We start from the raw sequence: 24,376 nt of genomic DNA, 5'->3' as shown, positions 1-24,376 counted from the left end.
TTTGTATAGCAACAGCTCCTTGCACTGCTCTAACATGTGCCATCTGAGAAACTGAAAGGGCTTTAAAAATGTTGTTGAAGTTAAACTCACAAGTAAGAAAATAATGTGGCTCACCCACTAAACCGTGACTGCTTGCCTGTAGCTTCTTACCCAGCAGCAAGTGCAAAACAACTGGAGGCATCATAACTTTGATGAAAAAGATGTGACTACCATGTATTTACTGAAGGGCAAGTGTGTGCATGGGAAGAGCTACCCCAAACTCATGGTATTTTGCTGATACATTCACGTCTTGCAAATGTTTTTGAGATAAACCAATAATGGGCAGGTGGTATTTAATGTTACACCTCTAAGAGATTAGATAAGTTTTAGAGCAGTGTTGAGGATACAGGGAGCCTAAACTGCCTAATAGTTGGAAAGAGTGCTCAGCCCTGACAGCACACGTGCTCATCTACCACTTGGTTAGTTATTTACAATGATCTATCCAGTTAATTTTGGACTATTTTTGTCTTGAAGTTGCTCTCCATCAGAGTGACTTAGTAATCTGTTACTGTTTAAACTCTGTGCTTTGGACCTCCACTGATGGAAACTGTTTTCACTACTGCACCCTGGAGCTTCTCATGATTTACAGCTGCAGAAGAACTGGGACCTTCATGGGAATGTATCTTCGAGGACAAATTGCTGGCAAACAGCGCTCACTATATAGGCTGCTATTTCCATTATCAATACGTAATTGGTTACTTGGGCTGTGTGGTTTTGCTTGAGATTCCTAGCAGTGAATGCAATTATGCATTCAAACAACAAAGTGAAGATTAGGCTAATGATAAATACAGAGCAAGTATTTTTAATGAAACTACCAAAAAAAACCCCAGCAGGCTGAAGAACAGCAAAACTCATAACTGTAGTTTAAAAAGAAAACACTGATATGGGTATCTGTGGGTGCCGACTAGTCCATCCGCAGTCATATGCCAAAGTTTACAACAAATTGTGGAAGAAAAAATAAGGACAGGGAGGCACTTCTGACTTAATGTATCTATTTGACAAGGTAATGTGATTTTTAGATGAGGAAACTGCAGTAGCTCTCAGTTATCCTGACTCCAGTAAACATCTGCTACACCACCACAAGTGAAAGAGGAGCTGTCCCACAATTTAGGACTGCTATTCAGTCTCTCTTCCCGCAAGCCTCTGACAGGACCCCCATGACAAGATGAGGAAGGTGGCCCTTATTTTAAAAGGACTGGATCAACTTAGGGCCCAAACATTAGTGGCCTGTCCATTATGATTCAGCTGGATTAATTGGTCTCCTTATGAGTATGAGCCACCAATAGAACGTAGGTAAATGTGATGCAGGGCTTTGTCATATGAGACAATTTTTAGCAGAAAGAAGGAAATATTTCTGCCATTCTCCAAACACTGTGGGGGCATCATCTGGAGTGCTGTGAACTCCAGTTATCTGCTACACAGGCAAATGCAAAGTGGGGCACACGTAGAGGAGAGCTACTACAATGAGAGCTGAAGACCTTACCTGATAAAAAGAGAATAAAATACTTCAGTTTGTTTAGCCTAGCAAAAAATGCTGAGAGAGAATATGCTTTTTTGGATGAATATATCAAGAAAGAAAGTAGAAGGACGAGAGACCGGCAGTTTGAGGTACATAAGAATAGTAGCACCCAAATGAAAGGCATAAGCTGACCATTTAGGCTGGAAAATAGAAGACTGCAATTACAGCAAAAAGTCCTGAGAGGGACTCTGTGGGATTCTCTCCTCCTCCTTCCCCTGTGGGTCAGCTCAGCCTGAGCCGTCCCTGATGCATCTGTCCGACCTGTTCACAGCACCCGCTCGGGGAGGGACCCCTGGCCCCGGGCAGCGTTTCCCTGCTCGGCTCGCCTTGCAGACAGGCAGCTTTATCCTAATGTCTACCTTAAATCTTTCCTGCTGCAATTTAAAGCACTTTTCTTCTTATCCTGTCCCTGGTGGTTATGGAGAGCAAATTACGCCTCTCTTCTCTGCGGCGACGCTTCGCACCCTGCGTGCGCTGCTCCGGGTCCCGGCACTCCCGAGCCTTCCCACCCCGATCCTTCCCAGGCGGTGGGGCTGCCTCAGCCCTCCTACTCCTGCACTGCTGGGGGGCCCTGCAGAGCAAGGTCTTACGCATCTACCAAGGAGTTTTATTTAATTTCTTAATTTATTTAATTTTTTTTTTACATTTCAATTTAATTGGTCTCCAATTTCCTTGCCACCATTGGCGTTCACTTAGTTATTGTGACAAAGAGTAATTTCGGTACAAGGACGTGTATGGGGACTTGCTGGAGAGAAAGAGTAAACTTTGTTGGAAAAACTGATGGGGAAAAAGATGGAAAACTCCGATTTTCAATTCTGCCCAAATTAATTCATTTGGTCATATGTCAATTTTGGTTACAGGTTCAACATACATTTTCCACAAATTTTCATGCAAACAAACATCTCTTACGTTAATTTAGATTAAAAGTGAATATAAGGCAACATGAATTGTAGTTACTAGCTTTCCAGAGCAATTATGAATAGATTTTTTCCACTATTCAGCTACTTTTGTGTGCATATTAAACTCCTTTGTTCATTTCCAGGAAAAGAATTGCATTAAAGCAATCCTATTAAAATCCATTAAAGCAAACCCAGCCCTGAACAGAGGCAAAATTTCTCACAACTGAGTAGGAAAAAGTGAAAGAGAATTCATGTTATGGTATAGAGGTGGTGCTGGTACACAGATATCTGATAAATGCAACACATTTAAATATGAAATCTGTGAGAAATTGTTCTTCAGCTCTTCTCAACAAATGACAAAAATGGAAAATCTGCTACAATAGCATGCGTGCATTAGCACCTAGATACTGCTGTGAATGCTATGCTGCAAATAGTTCTTATAAATGGAGAAATAATTAGCAACATTGTTTATTTACCAGAATCACGACATTGTGCATTCCTTCCTTCTTCAGCTGTTGGAGGTACTCTGGCAGACCTGCATAATTCACTTTATCATAGGTGAAGTCCAGGCGACGTTCCATGTAGTCGATATCAAGATGTTGGACATCCTAAACATTTTTAAAGTAAACATTACATGAGTACTTCATCCAGCTCTGGACCCCTCAGTACAGGAAAGACATGGACCTGTTGGATCGGGTCCAGAGGAGGGCCACAAAAATGGTCAGAGGGATGGAACACCTCTCCTTTGAGGAAAGGCTGAGAGAGTTGGGGTTGTTCAGCCTGGAGAAGAAGAGGCTCCAGCGAGACCTTATTGTGGCCTTTCAGTACTTAAAGGGGGCTTATAAGAAATTTGGGGGGACAAACTTTTCAGTAGGGCCTGTAGCAATAGGGCAAGGGGCAATGGCTTTAAACTAAAGGAGGGTAGATTCAGACTAGATATAAGGAAGACATTTGTTATGATGAGGGTGGTGAAACACTGGCACAGGTTGCCCAGAGAGGTGGTAGATGCCCCATCCCTGGAAACATTCAAGGTCAGGTTGGACGGGGCTCTGAGTAACCTGATCTAGTTGAAGATGTCCCTGCTCATTGCAGGGGGGTTGGACTAGATGACCTGTAAAGGTCCTTTCCAATCCAAACTATTCTATGATTCTATGGTTGAAGTATTTGATACAGAAAATCAGAATGTATGCAACTGCATTTCTAAAAGGTAACTAACGTATGAAATGAAACCTAAGAGATTGGCTGTAATAATTGTAAATAATTGTCAGGCCAAATTCAGCTCTTATAAACTTACATGGTAGCAATGGACAAAATGGAAATGTAGAAGTCCTAGTTTAGCAACTGTTTGGCAGTGATATGCATCAGAAGGACCACAATTTATTTTTAAAATGCTAGCACCTCATACTGCCTAACAGTAAATCCACACCAAAATCACCGGCTATGCAGCCAAGAGCAGCACTTAAACCTCATGTTCAAAGCCCGCTTTAAATGTTCTTTTAAGCATTATAAAGATATTACATGCAAAATCACCTCATAAGATTATGAACATTCTTTTATTCTACAATTCTCTTTGTAGGATAATCACTTTTCCTCTATTACAGTTTTATTCATCTCACTTTGGATTGTAAAATTAGCATACACAATGAAAAGATCATACTTACGTATGGGATATCATAGTAGTGCATGCGATCAACGGTTTTCTTTAAAACATCAATGCTGCCATAACCCCATCGGGAGAGATGAAATCCCAGAGACCAGTAGGCAGGCATGTGTGGGCGTCCAATGGCCTACAGCAGGAATGAGGAATACGGAAATGGAAAGGGTGAGGTGAAGAGAAGTTATTCTGAAACACCAGGAGAGGCTCCCAGCTCATTTAAGCCACGAAGATCTGGGCACAGGTATCACACACCCATGAAATACCCTTTCCTTTCTCAGAACGGCCCACTGTGCAGCATGCTTGGCCTCAAAAAGCACTTCTCCTGGCAGATCCTTGTCCTCAGCAGAGGCTCTGAGTGACACCGGCACTGAGCATCGCTTCTAAGAACACCCCAGTGGAAGACACGGTGTATAAAGCCCAGGCTAACGTTAAATGAGGGTCTCGCTGAGGCCTCAGCCTCCGCACAGTAGCACGTGCCTTCACTTACACGGCGCACGCCGGCAGAAACCCAGCGTGCAGCCTCGCACCGCCTCGCCTGCGCCAAGTCCACAAACCCTTTGGTCAACAGCAGGCACATCTCTGACGCTACACAGCAACGTCAGCTTTGCTAATTTCTCTTGCCATGTCCAGCTGAACTAACTCATCAAGAGTCTGATGTTTATTTGAGCTCTCTGAAGTTTTAATTATATTTACACACCACCCTGATGAAATTCAGTTACTTATGACTGACTGCTCTTATTGCTGGCCCACAGCATTGTGTTGCCAGGCATTGACAAACCTCTTCAAGGTCAGAGTTACTGTTTGGTCCTGAAATTCTCAACTGAAACACAAGGTAATGAGTTAAATGTGATTTTATAAATATTTCATTTCCACTGGCTCCACATAATCCAGCTGTAAGTTGCATGAGGAAACTCGACTGAGGGCACAGGGGAGCGAGGCATCCTGCTTTGCTTCCCCCGGTGAGAGCCGCTCTGGCAACCTGGGACAAGCAGCGAGCAACCACAATGTGTCTGTTCCTAGAAATAAGCTGAAATCTGGCGTTGCCTTATTAGTATACACTGATGTTTTCTGGGGGACGTCTCTTGAAATCCTTACTCCAATTTTAAGCAGTTAGATCCCATGAAATTAACCTTCGTTCAGTATTTCTAACGTCCTTGCAGGCAATACATGAAAATCAAGTAGCTAGTAAGCATCCATGACTTATTAATCAGTTGCAGCTATTGACTCCCTTTGGCTAAATAACTGTTCCTCCCTTATTTCCTTGTGGATCTCCATAGTTAGGTAATGATGCTAAGAAGTGAAAAAGAACAAAACTTGCATATTGGCAGCTAAACGCCATCTACTTTAATTAAATAAAACAAGGCACTCCTGGCACTCTGTATCTATTGCATTGCTAAGCTCTCTAGAGGTCGCAATGCATAAAGGCACATCTTCCTATGGGATTTTCTCCAGTAAGAGTCTGACCTGCGAAAGCAATGCTGAACTTGAAATTGCTCTAAAATACTTCATGGATGCTACAGCTGGTGGGATGTGCAAACTGCACCAGACAGAAAAACAGATGCAGGAGAGAAGCAGGGAAAAGCAGAGGATGTTTTAATGCACCTGAGCTGGGGGAGCACGCAAGGTAAATTCCTTCCAAATGAGAATGGCTTTTGGACAGGAAGGAGAACTTTAAGCACTAAGCATTACAAATTTGGCTACACAGTGTGCTTTCGCTTGTTGGGATGCTGCTATCTCACCTAAGAAAAAGCAGGAGGAGGCCAGAACAACTGGTGAGGTTAATGGTTTGAGTCCCTCCCCGAGGGATGCTCCGGCTGAGCAGCACAGCTGCCCCGTATGCCTGCTACTCGTCCCGTTCCATCAGACTTAACTCTCTTCATCCTCCTCAACACCTACTTCACCTCTAACTCAGCTGGAGGCTAAGCCCTTCAGAGGAAGCAAGAGCAGCTATCAGCAGCATGCTCCTGACACAGCTGCACTTAGCCTTCGCTGCACGCCGCTGTGCCCTTGCCGGGAGAGGCCCTGGACAGACGAAGGTGGCCCTCTGCCATGTAGGGGTGGCCAGTGGGCAGAGACACGCCATTGCCACTACGGTGCAGTCTCGTCTGGTTACACATGTCATTAGTTATTTCCAGCTTGTGTGGACACACTTGATCCCCCAGACCTCCTTTCAAGCTCTGCTGGGGTTTCCTGAGGAGAGCTGAATGGGGCATGATGGCTCGGGATGATCTAGACACCCTGTGAGCCGGAACCAAGGTGTCCAGCAGAGCATGGCAAGCCTCAGGACAAGAAGTCTGCTTCTCTGTCACAACTGCACTCTCCATATAAAGGATAAATTCATCTGATGAGGCAGCAGAGCTTGTTTTGGACCAGCCAAGGCTGCAAGATGAGCTCCGTGAACCTCACCACTTTGTGCTCCTAAAGCAGATGCACATTTTGCCCTTGTTTTCTCTACTGTAAACAGAGAGTGACCTCTACAAACAAGGTTAAAAAGACAGACCAAAACAAAAGAACTCCCTAATGAAATAAAATGTTTCATGCACAGGCTTCTCCCCTTGGACAAGAGGAAGAGGGAAAAACAGCTGATAAATATTAATCCTGCGGCTGAACGCAGAGCCCAGTGCCCTGGCAGGATGTCTGCGTGGCATCCGCCACCTCTCCCCAAGCGGGCTGGGAAACGGGAACCACCATGGGGCTGACCAGCCTGGGCAGAGGCAGCGGGAACCGCTGGGCAGCCCTGCTCCGGGTCCTGCAATACCCCAGGTTGCTCCTGGATGGGGAGGACAGTCAGCCCGGAAGATGGCCAATACAACGTGGTTCAAGAGCTGGATGGGGATTTGCTTCTGCCCCCATGTCCTGCTGAGCACCCAGGAGGACACCAGTGGGGCTGGAGGTGGAGCTGTGGCCACTGGCATGCTGGCCAGGGTCCTTCCCAAAGGGCACATCCCCAGCACTGGGATTGCTGAGGTTCAGGTGCTCACCCCTACGCGATGGTGCTGTCTCGCCTGCGGACCGCAGAGCTGCCCCACAGCGAGGCAGTATTTGGTGACAGCATCCCTTGAGGAGTTTGGGATTACAGCTGAACCAACTGAAGAAAATCCACCTTGCAAGCAAGATATTAAGTTTTAAAGCAATTAGTTCCCCAGGTTCACCAGGCTGGCGCATCTATGGTGAGCTTAATTGAAATCAGCAGAACATTTGAAGAGGAAGGATGAAAACAGGGCAGCTGGGAAAACAAATGTTCTTTTTTCAAATTATGCTGCGGACTCTAATGGATCCCCCTGAAGCTTCCTGATAAAGTAACTGACATATGGTACCTACTCACAGATGGATCAGCAGAGGCAGGGATATAATTTTGCAAACCTGAAAACTCATGTTGGATTTGAAATATATTTAGGATCTAGTTAATTCATATAGATTGCATTCTGCATACAAATGATCATAAAATGCAGTAGGCAGAGAAAGCTTGCTTGGCAAAATTGACTCCCATAGAATCAGAAAAGGTAAATGAGGTATGGCAGGGGAACTAAGGGAGGAAAACATGAGAAACACAGAAACAGCAAACATATGGGGTATCCAAACTGAGAAAAAAAATGGGAAGATACGGTAGTGCAGAAGCAGAAAAAAACCCAGATCCTATTTTTGTTCCACAATTCCTCCTGCACTTGGTTCTTAAATAACTCCTGGTGTTGTTTAATAAATTCAATGTTAGTTTTTCCAGGTTTACGTAACTTGGCATTATGTAATTTTTTTTCATTTTTTTTTCAGACGCACCTGAGAGCTGATGAATCTAGGAGGTACCCTGGAAGCATTTTGCAGTAAGAACAAAGTTCAATGAAAACATGTGTATCTAACTGCTAAAATCTGTGCCCAGGGAGCAGGTGATCTGTATTCACTTTCCCTGTGTTGGGTTACTGGACAAATAACATTATTACTATGAGCATCAAGGATATCAACTAACTTATAAATGCTATATAGTAAATCAGGATCTTATTCTATTACCACTAGGACCAAAGACTTCGATGAGAGAGATACGGCTGAAGAGTTATGCCCTATATATCATAGAGGCTGTAGAGAGAGAGACTCTTTCCCATGCTTACCAAGGAGCTGAGATCTCCAGCAACACAGGTACAGGGGCTTAACATGAAAGATTGCTAATCTTGCACCCTAATTAGCCATATAAAATGACTCTTGAAGCTTGATATTTGCTTAAACTTCCTTTCTTTAAGGAAGAGCTGTAGGAGGAAACTATAAAAATCCAAGTGGGCTAATGCTCTGGATTTAGACACAGAAATAGCATGTTTGGATAGTCACACAATGGCTAAATTACACAAGTGCTCCTATGGCCCAGATATCTGTATCCAGCTCATCCCCTGTGGCTGAGGCAGGCAGGTGAGTGCTGTGGGCACCTAGTCAGGCAGGGGGTAATCTTCACTCAAAGTCTACACACAGAAGCTGAACTTTGTTTTAGGAGAGCAAGAAAAAAGGCCCTGCAACTGCTGAACCATTAAGAAGATGCTCACAACCTCAGGAGTCTAAAAATTTTAAGGACTTTCAATGCCAAGGTCTTCAAACCTTGTTCTTTGCTGCACAAACACGTATCAGGTGCTAGTCTTTCTTGGGGGACCCATAAATTCAACTGTGAGACTCTCACTGAATCATCTGTGATAAACTGTAGGTACAGGCAGGTTCCCCATGTTATCTCTCAAACAGAAGGCTGGACTAGAGACCCCCTGATGTCCCTTCCACCCAGAACTATCCTACGGTTCCGTAAGGAGGAAGTAAACCAGCAATTTCCTCTCAAAACAGAACTGGAAGACATGCAGTATGCTCTCTTAAAGCTTGTCATCGGATAATTTGTGACAAAATAACAAATTCATGGCCTTCACTCCACCCAACAGCTGTTGAATGTCCATTTGTTGATCTATAACTTTCCTGAGTGTCTTGTTATGGAGCTCATACGCTACTGCTACGCACTGTTACTCTGTCCTGAAAGGCCACCAGTGGACTTGGCAACGGTGGTCTGGTATTAGGGCTGGCTGTAGAGCCTCAGCTAGGCTCAGCTCAATGGCTGAGCTCTTTAGCTTATTACTGCTTTTTCCCATCCTGCTGCAAGCCGAGGCGTTTGCCATAAAAAGTGAGATTTGTGTTATATAACTGTTCCGCACACTGGACCTCTTCTGTAGTAGGAGAAAGGTGTGATCACTGTCAAATATATATATAGCTGTGGCAGGACCGTCTCTGATGTGCCAGGAGCAGCACTCCTCACAGCCGGGCTCAGGGACAGGAGGGAGCAGAAGAATCGGGACGGAGATTTCTCCTTCCTGTTGCACGATGCCCAGCACATGCCCTGTCGTTGCCGTCACTGCTGTAGTGCTGTGGTGCCACTGGCAGGATGCGTCCCACAGCCCACCTCTGCTCCGCGCAAGACACAGCAGGGGGGACGGAGGCACCGCCGTTCAGCCCTCTGCTCACCTTCCACTCCCTGCATCGCCCTCGGAGCCCATTTAAAGCAGATTAGCCTGGGCCAGGCTGGCACCCGGGGCCACCACAGCTTTCGCTGCCACCTGTGCTCACCCCGAGGATGCACGGAGAGGCTGGTGGCCCCGGCAGGGCAGCCCCGATCATCCCTGATCACCACGCAGGGAGCCCCACTCTTGGCACAGCCTGGCTGCCCGCAGCTGGCCACGCGGCAGCGGCTCTGGGCAAGAGCCCATGGGCCACCCCTGGGTGTGGGCAGCAACCTGGAGACGTGCATGGGCAATGCCTGCATACGCCAGAGACCCAGTAAAGAGCTTCGTTACAAAGCTGTCCTAACTCACTGGTTTGGAGGGACCTGCATAAAAGCACTGAGCAGAGCTAAGCTCCTAAATCTTTCACAGACACAACCATGGCCGGGGCCAGGGGGGTTGCTTAGGTCTTGAAGTGGCACTGAAGGCAACAGCACAAAATGTTTGAGAAAGGTGTGGAGCACTTTGCTCTGGGGACAGCTCCCTTGTTCTCAAGGAAACCTGGCCACCCTGCCCCACCACTGGGGCCATCCTGGAGGGGATGCAATGGGTGGTCCCTGCAAAAAGCCCCATGCAGTGATTTTGGGCAGATGCTTGCACAAGCGGGAGGTGGGTGCCGTTCCCCCAGGGAGCTCGTTGCAGCAGGGCAGCCTGGCCCCATCGGGGTCCCTTGCAGCTGGGAGCTCCCAAAACACCACTTCCCAGAGGAGACCCATGCAAACAGCCGAGAGAGCTGAGGGATGCTGCTGAGCGGTGCCTTGCAGACACCGGTCACACTGCTCCTTTCCACCCCCTCTCCTTCCCCGGAGCATGACAATGACCGCACAGGAGAGTCCTCTCGGTGTGACAGAAAATACAACTGAAAAATAAAGTCTTTTCTGTCTCCTTCACCTTCCCACATATCTTGTACATAAAAGCCAAATCATTACCCTGGAGACTAATAATATGGTAATTGTAACATTTGCGATACAGGAATTTCAGGATGTTTACTGAAGAAGTTATTATTTCACTGTGAAATTGCTACCATGCATTCTTTAAGATTCCCTAGAGAGCTCAGCACAAGCTCGAAGAATACAGAACAGGGGATTTTTTGTCCTGGCATGTGACATGTCTAGTTAGGAGACGCCCACCGGCTCCCCTTTACCTTGTTTTCTCCGCTCCAGCTCCATTTCCAGAGAGGCAGGGGTGGAAAGTGAGCTGCCAGTACCCATCAGCTGGGGAGTGAGAACTCTCTCATTTTATTTTCAGCTGCTGGCCACCTGCTAAGCCACAGAAATGCTGCCTTCAAACACCAGCGAAAGACTTTGAAAAGAAACGGGGATGGCTCTAATCTCCATTGCGCTGCCACAGCGACTCCTCTGAAATAAGTGCTTTCATCACAGGGATCACAGCTGCGGCTAGGGGGGATGCCGCTTTACTTTTTCTTTGTTTCTTTGGGGGTTTTTTTTGTTTGATTGATTGCCAATGTGTAAGTTCAAAACCCAGTTTGCTGGTTGGTCTGTGGCACCAGGGTTGGAGGTGGCTGGTGGGGAGGAGGTGCAGGAGCTGGAAAGCTCTGAGCGACAGAGCAGTCGCTCCCAGTCCGGGACGCGGAGGGGCACCAGCCTCCCACCTCTTTGGGAGGCACCACCTGAACCTCTAGGTCTAGGCTAGGAAGGTCTAGCAGAGCCCACCACCCTGGGGAGGCTCCAGCCTTCCCAAAACAGTGGCATGAGCGAGGCTTCTTCTCCCTTCCATCACTAAAACAGAACCCAGCAATACTTTCCTTCTGGGCTAAATCCTCTTTTTCCCTTGGTCCAAACCACAATATTTCCGTTCCCTTTTCAGGCACTTTAAAAGAAGGCAAGCATAGGATATGGAGGCTTTAAAAAGCCAGAAAGACAAAATATTTGCTGAAAATCAGAACTCAGGCCCCTTGGTGGGGCGGCGGAGGGGAAGGCAGAGCACGTGCACATCTCACCGCGAGCTCTGGGTGATGCTGCCCAGCTCCGGGATGCCCTACGGCAGGCTGCTCAGCACCCCTGGTTGCAGCTTAATTTTCAGGGTCTGCACGCATGAATCCCCCTCCTAACAGTGATATGCCCCTTCTCAGCTTCAGTCCACACTCTTTAGGCTTAGCTCTGGTTTCTTTATGTACAGAGCTTTGTTCTGAGGTGGCAATTTTCTGTGCAAGGCAGTTAATGCATCACCTGGCATTTGGTGACCAGGACGAACATGTTACCTGCTACTTCTTTCTGGGCGGCCCTCAGTGGATAAGAATTGCGTGTACACTCCCAGAACAGCTATTTGCATGTGTACTCTCGGTTCTTTGGAAAACATTGGGCAATTGGAAAACAAGTAGTTATGCTCTGTCAGACAGCAGTAAATATGTTTTTTTCACATCTGTGCTCTCCAATGCAATTACATGGGTTTTCATTAGTAAAAAACCAGGCTGACAGCTCCAAAATCAACAGGCAATTCCACTAGCAAATAAAAGCTTGAAGCCTTTGAAGTTCATTCAACATGACTGAAGTCCAGCAGGTGTAAAGTTCCCAAACATTCCCATCTGTGCTCTGCCTAGTTTGTTTTCTCCATCCGCAGTATCAAAACACAGTTATCGTCATGTAGTGAAGACTGTAAAACTATCACGGCCTGGAGAAGAGTAAGCTTGGACAAATTTCTTTCTAATCATTGCACCCCTTTAATGCACTCCTGCTCTCAATACTGAAATGCTGCAGGAAAGGCTGCAGACATGCATGGAACGCCCAGCCACTCTACTACACTCAGACAGACCGTTCGCAGATGCTTGAGCACACGCCAGGTTGCTCACGGACCTGAAGCTACGGCTTTGTATGAACAGATCAGGACGAAGCTTTGGCTGCGCTACCTGCCCATACTACCAGGTACTGACAGGAGTTCATTACAAGGTACTGCCCCGCGTGCCATGTGCACTTTTCTACTAACCTCTGTATATTGCTGAATTACATTTTCGGGAGTTGGTCCAAGGAAGACATAGAAGTCGAGGATCCCTCCAATAGTACGGAAAGTTAGGGATGGGTTTGGACTCAGAGAAACATCTGAAAGAAAAAAAAATCGTTCTCAGTACAAACTAGCTCTGCATGGGAATGGTTCAAAGCTGCATCAGGGGAGGTTCAGACTTGACATTAGGACGCATTTCTTTACCGAGAGGGTGGTCCAACACTGGAACAGGCTTCCTAGAGAGGTGGTCGATGCCCCACGCCTGTCAGTGTTTAAGAGGCATTTGGACAATGCCCTTAACAACTTGCTTTAACTTTTGGTCAGCCCTGAAGTGGTCAGGCAGTTGGACTAGATGGTCATTGTAGGTCCCTTCCAACTGAAGTATTCTATTCTGTTCTGTTCTATTCTATTCTCTTCTCTCCTATCCTATTCTAGATGCATGCATGCTGGGCTCTTCCGTGCACAAACATTTCCCTAGGCAGAGGTGGCTACACGTTCAAGTCACTACCTGATGCCTTGTGGGTACGATCGGATGAGCAAACAGGACCTGTACATAGGCTAGCAGTTGCTTGGTGTTTCTATAATCTCCACTTTCAGATTGGGATTGTGAAGCAATAAATCACAGAAACCCACACAGAATAGATTGCACAGATCCATTTGCCTCAGTTTCATTTATATAAAAAGGAACCACAAGCTTGTGTTTAGGGTTCCTCCATGCTATTTTAATCTTCTTATTGGAAGTCATTGCCTGCCAGGGGAATCTGATTTTATAGACTGAGTGAAGATTCCCCTTTTCTGAAATTATACCACTGGATTAATACAGTAAGGTGACCATGGCAACGCACAAAACTATTCTCCACAGACAGAATATAGGACTAACCTAAACTGATTTGATTCAGTTATGCTAGTCCCAGAGGAAATTTCTTCTACCTTCTCTTTTCCCTGTATGTGCATCCATTTTCAAAAGAAATTAATCATATATTTTCACTGAAAATACCTTACCTTGTTAAACAGGCATTCTAATGAAATCCCTTTGAAAAAATTATAGTAATTCCTGGAACCTCAGTTATGGAACAGTCACTCATATTTGTACCACATTGAAAAAGCAATCAGTAAAACAGTTTTTTATATTTACTAATTTACCATCTTTCTATATGTGGTCCATATAGGGAATCCATATATCTTTTTACCTTGTGCATTGGAGTTCAGAAGGAGAACACCATGGGCGTTGGAGTCAGCTTCTACACACATATAGAAAGGGTGAACTCCATAGAGGTTGGCAAACGACTGAAACATAAACAGCACATTAGGTATGGCTTGACTTTGCTATTTTTCACCATTTTTGTCACCTAGGTCCATATGCAAAGACAAGGAAATAAATTCATTCATAGTTAGAAACTTGTTTTGAAAGGTTGGGGTTTTTTTCACCTGAACTGGTGTGAAGTCAAATTGATAGAAAAGAGTCATTTTTTCTGCCTCACCACAGTGCTTCTTATTAGCCTCTTTTAGTTAAACCCTCCGTATTCTGCCAAAACCTCCAAAATGGCGTGGGTAAGAAATACTTTGCTAGTTAAAATAGACTCATCGCCACTGGCCCCCGTTTAGCCAAACGTCTAATGAGTCCTGCTGAAGTCCAGCTTGTTTGGATGAACAGGGATTGATCCAATGTGAAATTAAATGCTTTCCTGAACCAAGATCTTGGCACACAAAATACTTTTTTCTGAAAACTAACTACACTGTGAGAAAGCTTCTGATGAAAAGTTTCAAAATCCCCTCAAAATGACTCACGATTTTGTCATTTAATTAAAACTTATGACACCTGCAAAGCCTGTGACATTCCGTGTTTGCCATCAATTCACATTAGCACCACACAGAGAGAGGTGCTCCCTTGGCAAAGCTGTACCTCGCCACCTCCTTTTTGTGATACAAGTTTAGGAAAAAGTGTTGCATGAAGTGAATTACCGTTGGTGCCTGATCCCTGCTGAACATGCCATAGGTAGCAAAGTCCATGCTGTGTTTGAAGGACGGGTGTTCATGTTCACCAAACCCATACACTGAAGTGGATGGCACAGCAGTTGTGATCTGAAGATACTGGTTGGAGAAAAACAGATCAACCAGGGGACTGTCCCACCTGCAACAAATAGAGGGAGACAGGATTAGTTTGCTTATCTTTGGTATGCATAATTTTAAGTTCACATCTGGCTATTTATACTTTTTCTGTATTTTGGAGAGTAACAATATTGAAAAAGCATTAAATTCTATGCATGCCTCTAACGTGCTTAACCTAACACACATTAAATTCATCTTGCAATGGTTGCGGACATCTCATCTACTTATACAATAAAATGAATCAGTATAATTTTGAAAAGAACAACTAAATTAGGAGAAGACACTATCTATAATCCTATTACCAAAATAAGCAGTTGCTTGTGCTATTTCTATGACAACCAACAGGGCAGGCTAAAAAATGTTATTACACAGTGGGGTTCAGAATCCTTAATGAGAACAACACTTAGTTGTTATCAGTTTTTACTTTTTAATGCTTTGCTGGATCAGGACCCGAATACTCTTGTTACCCCCAACTTTATGCAGGCACCTAAAGCAGAGGGACAGCTTCCTCCAGACTCTGCTTGAATGAGGTGTTTTTATTGTGATGACTCTCTCCTGCTTCTCTCGCCAGCTTAATGCCTTTATTTCTATTGAATCATCTGTGGACACAGGCTCACATTTTAATTAGGTGTTACATTCTGTTTCCTATCTCTAGTGCTATAATGAGCTGCAAGCTAGATGAAGGAGAACATAGTCAAGCTGTGGAGAAGTGCTTCGTTAATGGTACTATGTATGCCATGAGTACCACATTTAGATAGCACCCTCTCGAGCCTTGTTTAACCATGAATTTGTTACAGCTAATTAAAATAAATGAGCCAAAGCCATAGAGTGCACAAGTGGCATAACTCTCCTTTTAATGGTCTTTTGTCAATGATTTTGACAAAATTAAATGGTTGATCAAATTGACCGGTAAATCAGAGAAGTGGAAGACGGGCTGTGTCGGGGGGGAGCAGCGTTACCCCTGCAAGGGGAGCGCTCCCTGGTGAGCCCTGGCTGCCGCCCGTGCCACTGGCACCCCTGCCTGGGGACAAGTTCCCGCTGCTGGGAGGACTGGGAGGGCACCGTCGCTCCCACCACGCCAGCCTCAGGCAGCTCTGCTCTCCCCATGGGGAAACAAGGACAGCCACTCACAGGGATGCCCGGAGGCAGAGCCAAGGCACCCTCCTGCCTCTCCATGCAAAAGGCAGGCACAATCCATCCCTAAAGTGTCCTAGACAAGTCCTAAGTCAAGCACATGTACTGAAGGGTCTATGTATTTTTGAAAAAGTCTATTTGGCCTTTCTCACAAGCAGGAAAAGTAAGAATTTGTATTTAAGTCTTGATTTGGTGGTTTGCCAGCAGCAGCTCTCCCTCCCTTCCATCATCTCCTCCACCTACACACAGTACTGAATAAGGTTATTTTCTTATAGGAAGGTTAATGCATGCAAAACATCCCTGAGAATCAGAGCCAGCCCTTGGCAAACAGAGGCCTTTCTGCAAGAGGCTGCTGCTATGTAGGAGCAAGGATGGGCTCTGGAGCTATATTCCTGTCCAAAGGAGCGCCGTCACGTAGCTCTGTTCTGTGCCAAGGCAGGCAGTCACTGCTCTGAGAAGACCACGGGCTTATGCAAAAAGCAAAGGATGCCGGAGGGGAAATGCTTTGGGAAGAGCTTAAATATCTGTCCTAAATCATTGAGCACTCTCCATGATGTCTCTTCAGAGGACATGAGGCTTTGTACATTCATGGTACCCACATTACGGCACTGACATTTCCCATCGTGAGAGCAATTAGTGTTACCATGGCATTAGAAGTGCTCCTTCTGCTCAGCAAGTCCTCTCCCTGCCCAGGAGGGTCACCGGGGTGGTGCAAACCACAACCCTAGGAACAACCCCTCTGCCCCACCACATCTTTAAATGGCATGGAGCAACTCTTTTATACCTCATGCATTCCCTCGGGCCACTGTCTCGCACTCAGCTTCTGCACGGCATCGCCAAAACAGTGCCTCTCTCTGCACCCCTCCATCACTCGGCTCCCCGGGGCTGCCGCTCCCAACAGCGCAGCTCCCCGTGCTGTGCTGCCAGCCATCGCTCTCCATCAGCCTCGTCTTTTGTCAGACCTCCGCTTGCCAGAACGGCCGTGTGCTCAATACAGCATTAGCTATGGCATAAAAAGACTGGTAATGACTCTCTCTTTTTTCCAGGCACCATTATGTCTTCTCCATCTGAAGGAAGGCATGGACAGGTTTTCCCCCGGCGCCTCTCTCTGCCTCCACTCCCAAGTGGCTGCCCTTGTGCTCTGCAGTGCACTGGGGTAAGCTGTTGTGTTATTTTATGTGTTTACTTGTATTGTGTTGGGAAAGAGCAATCATTTAAATGAAAAAAAATGATTTCTGTCATTCCTTAAGCACTTGGAGACAATAAAAGAAAATGTTATATTTCTCCCACCTCCCCTCCTGCTGGTTTAAAGCAGATAGATAGAAGGAACAAAACAGGAGGCAGCACAAAATGACACCATGTGCGCAGGAATTTGCGTGGTTCTCCTCCGACAGTCCTACAAACTGTAACAGTGCTGTGATGGACAACAGAAAGGATCTGAAAAATCTAAAAATACAGCTGAGCAGTTGTTCACTGTCAAAAATTCAACCCCTACCAGCAGTTAGACATGGCAAAGCCTGTGAAGACGAGAACCCTTTTCTTTGCACAAGAGGTAATAGCTGCACTCAGGGTCACTGCTGAAAGTCCTAGCCCTTCAGTGCCTCTGTGGTGGGAACTCTCCTGCCCGTGGAAATGCAAACTGGCCCCCCCACGCGTCTGCCTGGCCCGTTGCTGCTAACAGTTGCCTGCTGCCCGTCCGGGAAGTCTGACTGATAAAAGCTAGCGTCTTCTTCCAAACACCGGGCACTATACTCAAGAGTAAACATCTCTATTTTTTAACCTTGTATCAAGGAAAAAAAGAGTGAGTCAGGATTGAAAAGGTCTGTGTCAAAACTAACATTTCTGGCCAGCAAGCGAACCAGCCTCACATCCAGCAGTCGGCCCTCAGGCCACCAGGACAAAACATAACTACGGCAGACTGGGGAAGTAGTATTAAAGGAAGGTGGGTAGGCAGATAGATAAAACATCCTGTTCATGCTGAAGGTGTAGTTTATGACTAACATTGTCACGACGTTTGAGGGGGATGACTAAAAAGCAGTATAAAATGGTTTTCAGAATTGCCATCATCAGTCCTTTTTAATACATACTGGACATGATGATTTACCTGGTTGAACAACTTAGCTCTGTTTGAAGTTTATTGGAGACCAATAACCGCAGTGTGTGCAACGGCTTGGAGCACTGACTCTCGCCTGCTGTGAGCAAGCAGCTCGTGGCACACACCGAGAGGTCTTACAAAACCTCCGGAATTAGGAGACTTGGGACATGTATATGATACACCATTAGGACATGCATAATGCATTATTTGGACATTCAGAAATAATTTTAGGTTGGGAGAGGGGTTTTTTCTTTCTTTTTGCAATGAATCCAAGAGAAATGAGCTTGTTACTTTAAGGTGTGAATACCTCTCTCACTCAGTCACTTGGAGAAAATGTCCTAACATCTGCTTTTCTTGGCCTCCAGACCCTTTGGAAACCATAGCCTTGCGAAAGGGAGCACACCGTATAATGTTATCTGTGTACAAATTCAAGTGGAAGCTTCACATGTCTATCAGAAAAGTGGGTCCTGGCAGAGCTTTGGCATACCTTTTCAGAGGGCACGGGCTACCGCTGTATGCGCAGGTTGTCTATAAAGCAGTAAAGCACCTTAAGGACTGAGGAGCATAGGCCCTATTTTCAGAAGAACCTCAAATATACTTGGCCCCTGACTCACACCACTTGAGCTGCTGGGGAGCATCAGCTTAGGAGCCCAGGTCTCTGTGATTTTCCATTGCTCTCAGATCACAGAAAAATGTTTTTCACAAGAGCCGTATTCCTTATTAGCTGTAAGTCTTGGGGCACCACTGGACTGCAGAAGGCACACCAAGAATGAATTTTTATATGCTTATCTTACTTTTAAGGTGATTTATCAAATAGGTGGAGAAAGTCAGCACGAGTAACCAACAGATTTTCCACAAATGCGACATTTTAAAAGAAAGAATTGCAGGGTATATTTACAGTTATTGACACAGTTCTGCTCTACTTCTACTGTATTCATTGTCATGGTATCAGGGCATCTCCTGTAAGTGGCTGGATATATAATGCTTCATTTTTGTTCTGAAAAACACTTGGATAAGTGATATACCTGCAATACTTCTTGCCTACGTAACATAAATCTTAATGATTAGAAGACTAAAATAATGGCTCATACAAACTAGGAGCAAACCCAAGCTACCCATGATGCACACAATTTGCTCCTGTTGCTTTCAGCAAAATTGCAGTTTAAGACAATAGCGTTATAAATCATTCTAATAGCCTTGCCTATGTAAAAACGCCTTCATGGTAAGTGGCATCTGTGCTTACTACCACAATCAATAAAAAAGGCAGCTGAACTCTGCAGCAGCCTTTTTGGAAATTAGGGAAAATCTTGATTAGATTTCGGTTATTTGTGCCGTATCTTCCCAAGTGTGATAGCAAACGAGGTATTCCAAACTCTTAACAGAGAGAAAGGAGCACTTATCTGGCTTGGGAAAAATGTTCTGCCTTCCATTATTCGTATGACATCATGAAGAAAAAGTCAGTTGGGGAACGGATATTAAAGTGGAGAATCAAATCAATAGTCCATCCTTCTGCAGTCTGTCTCCAGCAATGGTCCAGGCCAGATATCGCAGAGGAAGACATAAGATGTCACTCAGAGCCAGTCTTGCAATAATCTGCTTATGGAGGAAGTTTCTGGCTGTTTTCATAGAATTAGCTTATGTTGTGAAACATGGAGACAAAAATATTTGGTTTTTTTTTTTCTACAGATGACTTTTTTATTAAGCGTGAATCTGTATCCTGCTAAGCCTCCTGTGTCAGCACTGCCCTGGGGCAACGAGTCCCACAGAGTAATCACACACTGCAAAATGACGATGTCTTTGTTATTTATCGCTGCCTTAAAGCAAACAGTTCCCGGCCTCTTACTCTCTGTTCTTGAGGAAATCTATGCTTTCTTGAAGCCTTCGTGCTCACACTTGATACTCCCTCCTCCAGTGGTTGCTGCTGTTAGTGGCAGGAGCAGAAAGGAGAATAGTACTCAACCTGAGAGCATGTGCCACTAAATAACGCAGAGGCTCCGTTTTGCTCCCTTGCCTGCCTTATTACAACCCAATATTTTCTCTCCTGTTTTTATCATTGTAGGGCCCTGGCCAACGACAGGCCAGTTTCCCAGTAGAGCTGCAAGATCAGCTAGGGTACCGTGAGCGAGGATTTGTTAAACTAAAGCCGATTACAAAATTCTTGACAAAACATTTTGCCACTGACCACGCCGATTTGCCAAAACAGCTATTTTCCAAGCCTCGTCGGAGTGGGGAGAGGTTCCCCACAGCCTCCGCTGCCCCATGAGGCCAGTAGTTTGAGAGGTTCACCTCTGGGGCTGGAGACCCAGGCCCCAGTCACTGTCCCTCATGGTTCAGATCCAAGACTTGCAGCCTTAAATCGGCTGTAAGTTTGGGTTACATCCTGGGCAAAATGGAAAACGCCTGACATCTATGTGGGAGCAGGGGCTCTGCCTGCCCCTGGTCTCAGCTGACCTCCTCAGCACCTCCCCAGCGAACGCATGAAGGTGGCACCTTTTCACCCCCATGGCTTTGGAAGCCTTCCCTGGCCAGCAGTGAAACAGCAGGAGCATGGGAGAGGGTGAAGAGGCGCAGGAGCAAGCAGGACTGGATAGGACAGACAAAAGGACAGCAGTGGAGGAGGAGGAGGAGAGAGGTGAGAGGGAGGAAGCCAAGAGGCAGTACCGGGAGGAGGAAGGGAGGCAGCCCAAGAGCTCCTGGTCCCAGAGCCCCCAGCAGCGCCTGGATCATTTCCCTGCACGATCCCATCTAATTTTCGCCCCATGCAGGCGAAGCAGTGGCTGTTGCCTGATTACCTTGGAGCAAGCTGAAAATGCAGTGGGACTTGGCCTTTTATTCTTCCTCCTGGCTCAACGTGAGGTTTGCAATCAGCTGTTAATGGCTCTCCCCTCACATAATTCATTCCTCTCCCCTGTTATTGTGATTACACGGAGCCCTGAGTTTGTCTCGCCCTCCTTGAGCCAGCGCTTGGGCAGCTCGGCTACGGCAAAGGCTCCTCGTGCGCAGCGAGTGGGAGAAACGCCTGTAAAGCACATTCAGGAATATCTCAAAGTCTCCACTGCCTCTCCCCTGCAACGTTTCCAACATGGTATTAAATCATTCCTCATGAGGAGGAGGCTTTGTGCGCATGAATGGCAGAGCTGGGAAGGGGTTTTATCGCAAGCAGACAGACGGGGAGCCTGCCGTCAGCTACCCCATCACTGCAAAGTCTGCGGCGCAAAGACAGAGACAGCGGGACAGACTGCACCACGGCGGGACAGACTGCACCACGGAAAGGACGGGAGAGAAATACAAGCGTGGACTTTCAAAGAGCAACCCAAACCCATACCATGTTTCTGCCCGGGACAGGAGATACTCCCTCCCCACGTGGACTGTCAGCTGTGCCAGAGCACCCCAGGGATCATGAGGGATTTTAGGCTTTTTTGGGGGGGTGGGTCATCCAGCAGTATGAAGCTGCTGGTGAGGGATAAGGACCATCATGTAAAACAGATTTCTGAGGATTTGGGATTGCTTTACAACGAGAAAGCATTCCTCGGAGACGTTAGAAAGGTCCAGCAGAGCGCCTGGACCTGCTTTGGCGCAGACACGAGTTACTATCCACTCACACCCCGGGAGTGCAACTGCAGCACCTGTTGAAGAGGCTTTATTTGCCTACATCAACTGTTCTGAGCAATATTTGTGTGCATATGAAGATTAACGATTGATTCAGCTGTTCATTGAGACAGCAAGGCCATGGCCGTTCACATCTTAAAATAGGAGACTGAAGTCCCCCCAGGTGTTACACGCTTGCCTGTTTCTCAGGGACGCCTGCCTACACAGCCTGCCCGAACCCGGCACGGCCGCGGAGGCCGCCGGCTGTGCAGCTCAGCCCCTGGCCCCAGGAGTGCTGGGTGCCCTGGAGCAGCAGCTTCCACCTCTGGAAGCAGCCCAGAGAAAAAGATTTGGGGTTTAGCACCTTCTCCGCAGACTGCACCTGGGACAGGGACGAGGGGACAAGGCAATGATGAAGACGCTCTGCAGCGGTTCCTGCTGAGCCCTTGCTGCAGCCGTGGAGCACACTCAGGCCCACCTCTCACGTGTCCCAACTTGCCTTTGGGCAGGTTGAACTAACATGAAAATCTACTTAACATGCTAGATGCCACCGGTGCTTCCCCGGACCCAGCCAGCCGGTGCAGTCACCAGTGGGGATGCTCCTGTAAGGCTGCTTGCTGAGGGCTCATCCTCCCCAGTCAAGGAAATGCAGCAGCCCCTGGCTTTTAGGTCAGGATTTATAACCTGCTTTCCTGTTTTGAAAGAAGATTTCCATCTGCACAGCTCTTCTGGTGGCTAAGGAGGTTGCAAATCCCTGGAAGTCAGGCTGTGGAGGTATCCCTGGTCATCTGCATTCACTCACTCTGACGGGACGGACTGGCAAGCTAATGAAAGGGAAGCATTTTTGCTCCTCACACATGGAATTTAACTCCAAATATGATTCAGCTGTGAGAGGAATGGCTTCCTGCCGGGATGTGATCCTTCAGTCTATAAGTACTGGCTGTGCCATTTCACATGAAACAAAAATTCCTGGGAACATATAATTTCCCTTTCTATATGCAAAATCCCGCGTCTCTGCTGATGAGAATATTTTAGTAGCAGCACTGCCCTTTTTTGCAGGATAAAAACCCATTAACCGCACATTACATTCACCTGCAATTGCCTCTTTCCGGGGCCGGCTGCATTTCAGGAGAACTCCTTTACCTGTCCGGAGGCAAGGTACACTTTTCCAGCAGCGATGCTCGATAGCCGAGCATTGCTGCCGAGCACTGTGCCGATGCTACTAACCAAGACTGCCCTCTACCTCCCCAGGCTCTGCAGCACATTGCTGCTGCACCCCACGCCTGTGTCGCTGCTGAGCGCAGATTTTGGGGGACAGGGGGTTGCCCCACTGCCAGGGGTGCAGAGGAGGCTTCCCCAGGCCCACGGCAGGCTGGTGAATGTGCCCTCCTGAAAACCTGCTCAGCAAGGACCAACTTGTGCTCCTCTGCCTCTCACTGGAGTTGCGCCTTTGGCAGCTCAGCAGATCAAACCCCGCATCTGCGTCACGGCGGGCCCCTTCCCTTATCTGGGATGTCCCAAGTTTGAGCATGCCCTGACTAACCGAGCCTAAATCCTTGGGTTTTGCGTGAAGATGAGGAGGACTGAATGGCAACGGGCCATGAGCTAGCCGCTCGCCATGTCTCGTTATGCATTCACCTCTTACGTCGCCATCCCAATTAACGAGCCTTTACAAAAATCTCTTATTACAAAGAGAAAAAAACTGGGCCTTTAATGTCAGCCCACTGTTTTCACAAAGCTGTTAAGTCTAACAAGGAATTAAATTATTTTTCTTATCAGAGTAATGCATAATACATTCATTTCCAATAGCCTGCAAAAAGAAAACTTTACAAAATTGGCTGTGACGTGTATGAAAAGAGATGCCACAAGATTGTAATTTAAAAGGATGGACAGCTAATTGAAAACCCAGTGCGGTGGTTCCATCTGCAGACTCAAACCATTCTAGAGGCTGTATTGTCTTACTTGCATCACATGTGTTAAGTCATCCTGACATTGCTCACAAATATAATGCTTATATTTTGAGTCTGTTTAACAAAGAGTTTCTTGGGAGGGGAAAATCTCAGCTGATTTTTTAGTTTCTTGATTTGGGGTTAGATTTTCTAATGCATGAAATGAACCACTTGGATCCCAGCGACCTTCTGGGAATGTGCTTGCACTAGTGGTGGGATGCAAGACAGGCAGAGCTGGTGCTGAGGACCCAGCAGCCGCACACGTGCTCTGAAGCAGCCCTTTAGCAGCCGGAGCGCACCGTGTGTGCTCCCAGAGCACACCTCCCGGTACGGTCACGTGGAAGGGACCTAATCCGTGCTCCTCAGGACCACTGCAAGGTCAGCCAACGCACAAGAGGTGGGTATAATCAGGAGATTCACATCAAAAGGTGCTGCTGATCTGAATTAAAATGCTAATAATAGACACAACCACAGCCCGATGTGTACGGTACCCATATTTCTACGTACTGTGCATCTCCTTTGCCTACCCGAGCCAAGTGGTGATAACCCAGAGCAGTCTGTATCACTGTCATTTGTCATCGCAGACAGCCAGAGACTGCTGCTAATGCCACGCTGTAGCATTCCCGAATGCAACTGGTAGGAGCGCACCTTGATTGGCACGCAGGGAGATGCTCCTTCCAAAAAACTCTCTTGCTAAGTAGAATTACACACTAGAGATGTATTGGTGGAAGCCAAGAAAATGGGAAATTATGACACCTGGTGACATTTGCTGGTGAGGGGAGCTTTTGCTGAAATTACACTTACAGTACCAGCTTGAGAATACAGCTGGTGTTTTTGCAGAGTGACAAACTAGACCCACAGATGCCCTTCACTGAAATCAGTGGAAGTTAGAGGCTTACGGCCTCTGTGGCTTTGAGCT

General features: G+C 46.6%; 1 protein-coding gene across 1 annotated transcript; it reads right to left on the bottom strand.

Moving 5' to 3' along the window:
* Positions 1-622: 622 nt before the first annotated feature.
* On the bottom strand, positions 623-20,247 carry LOC142416047 (sucrase-isomaltase, intestinal-like). The gene is made up of 7 exons (XM_075519276.1): positions 20,207-20,247; positions 14,545-14,713; positions 13,773-13,869; positions 12,568-12,680; positions 4,119-4,244; positions 2,934-3,065; positions 623-766 (listed from the first exon to the last, which is right to left on the bottom strand). The coding sequence occupies exons 1-7, from the start codon at positions 20,245-20,247 to the stop codon at positions 623-625; spliced, it is 822 nt and encodes a 273-aa protein (XP_075375391.1).
* Positions 20,248-24,376: the final 4,129 nt, after the last annotated feature.

Source organism: Mycteria americana, chromosome 1 (genome assembly GCF_035582795.1).
Source record: "Mycteria americana isolate JAX WOST 10 ecotype Jacksonville Zoo and Gardens chromosome 1, USCA_MyAme_1.0, whole genome shotgun sequence".
Taxonomy (NCBI): domain Eukaryota; kingdom Metazoa; phylum Chordata; class Aves; order Ciconiiformes; family Ciconiidae; genus Mycteria; species Mycteria americana.
This window is presented reverse-complemented; position numbering and strand designations above follow the sequence as displayed.

Excerpts from the sequence above, each read along its gene's own strand:
- LOC142416047 (XM_075519276.1), bottom strand. The coding sequence starts at position 20,247 with ATGAGGGACAGTGACTGGGGCCTGGGTCTCCAGCCCCAGAG. Across the intron at positions 4,245-12,567 it reads TAATTCAGCAATATACAGAG|GCCATTGGACGCCCACACAT; the intron begins GTTAGTAGAAAA and ends TTCCTGCTGTAG. Across the intron at positions 3,066-4,118 it reads ACTACTATGATATCCCATAC|GATGTCCAACATCTTGATAT; the intron begins GTAAGTATGATC and ends AAAAATGTTTAG.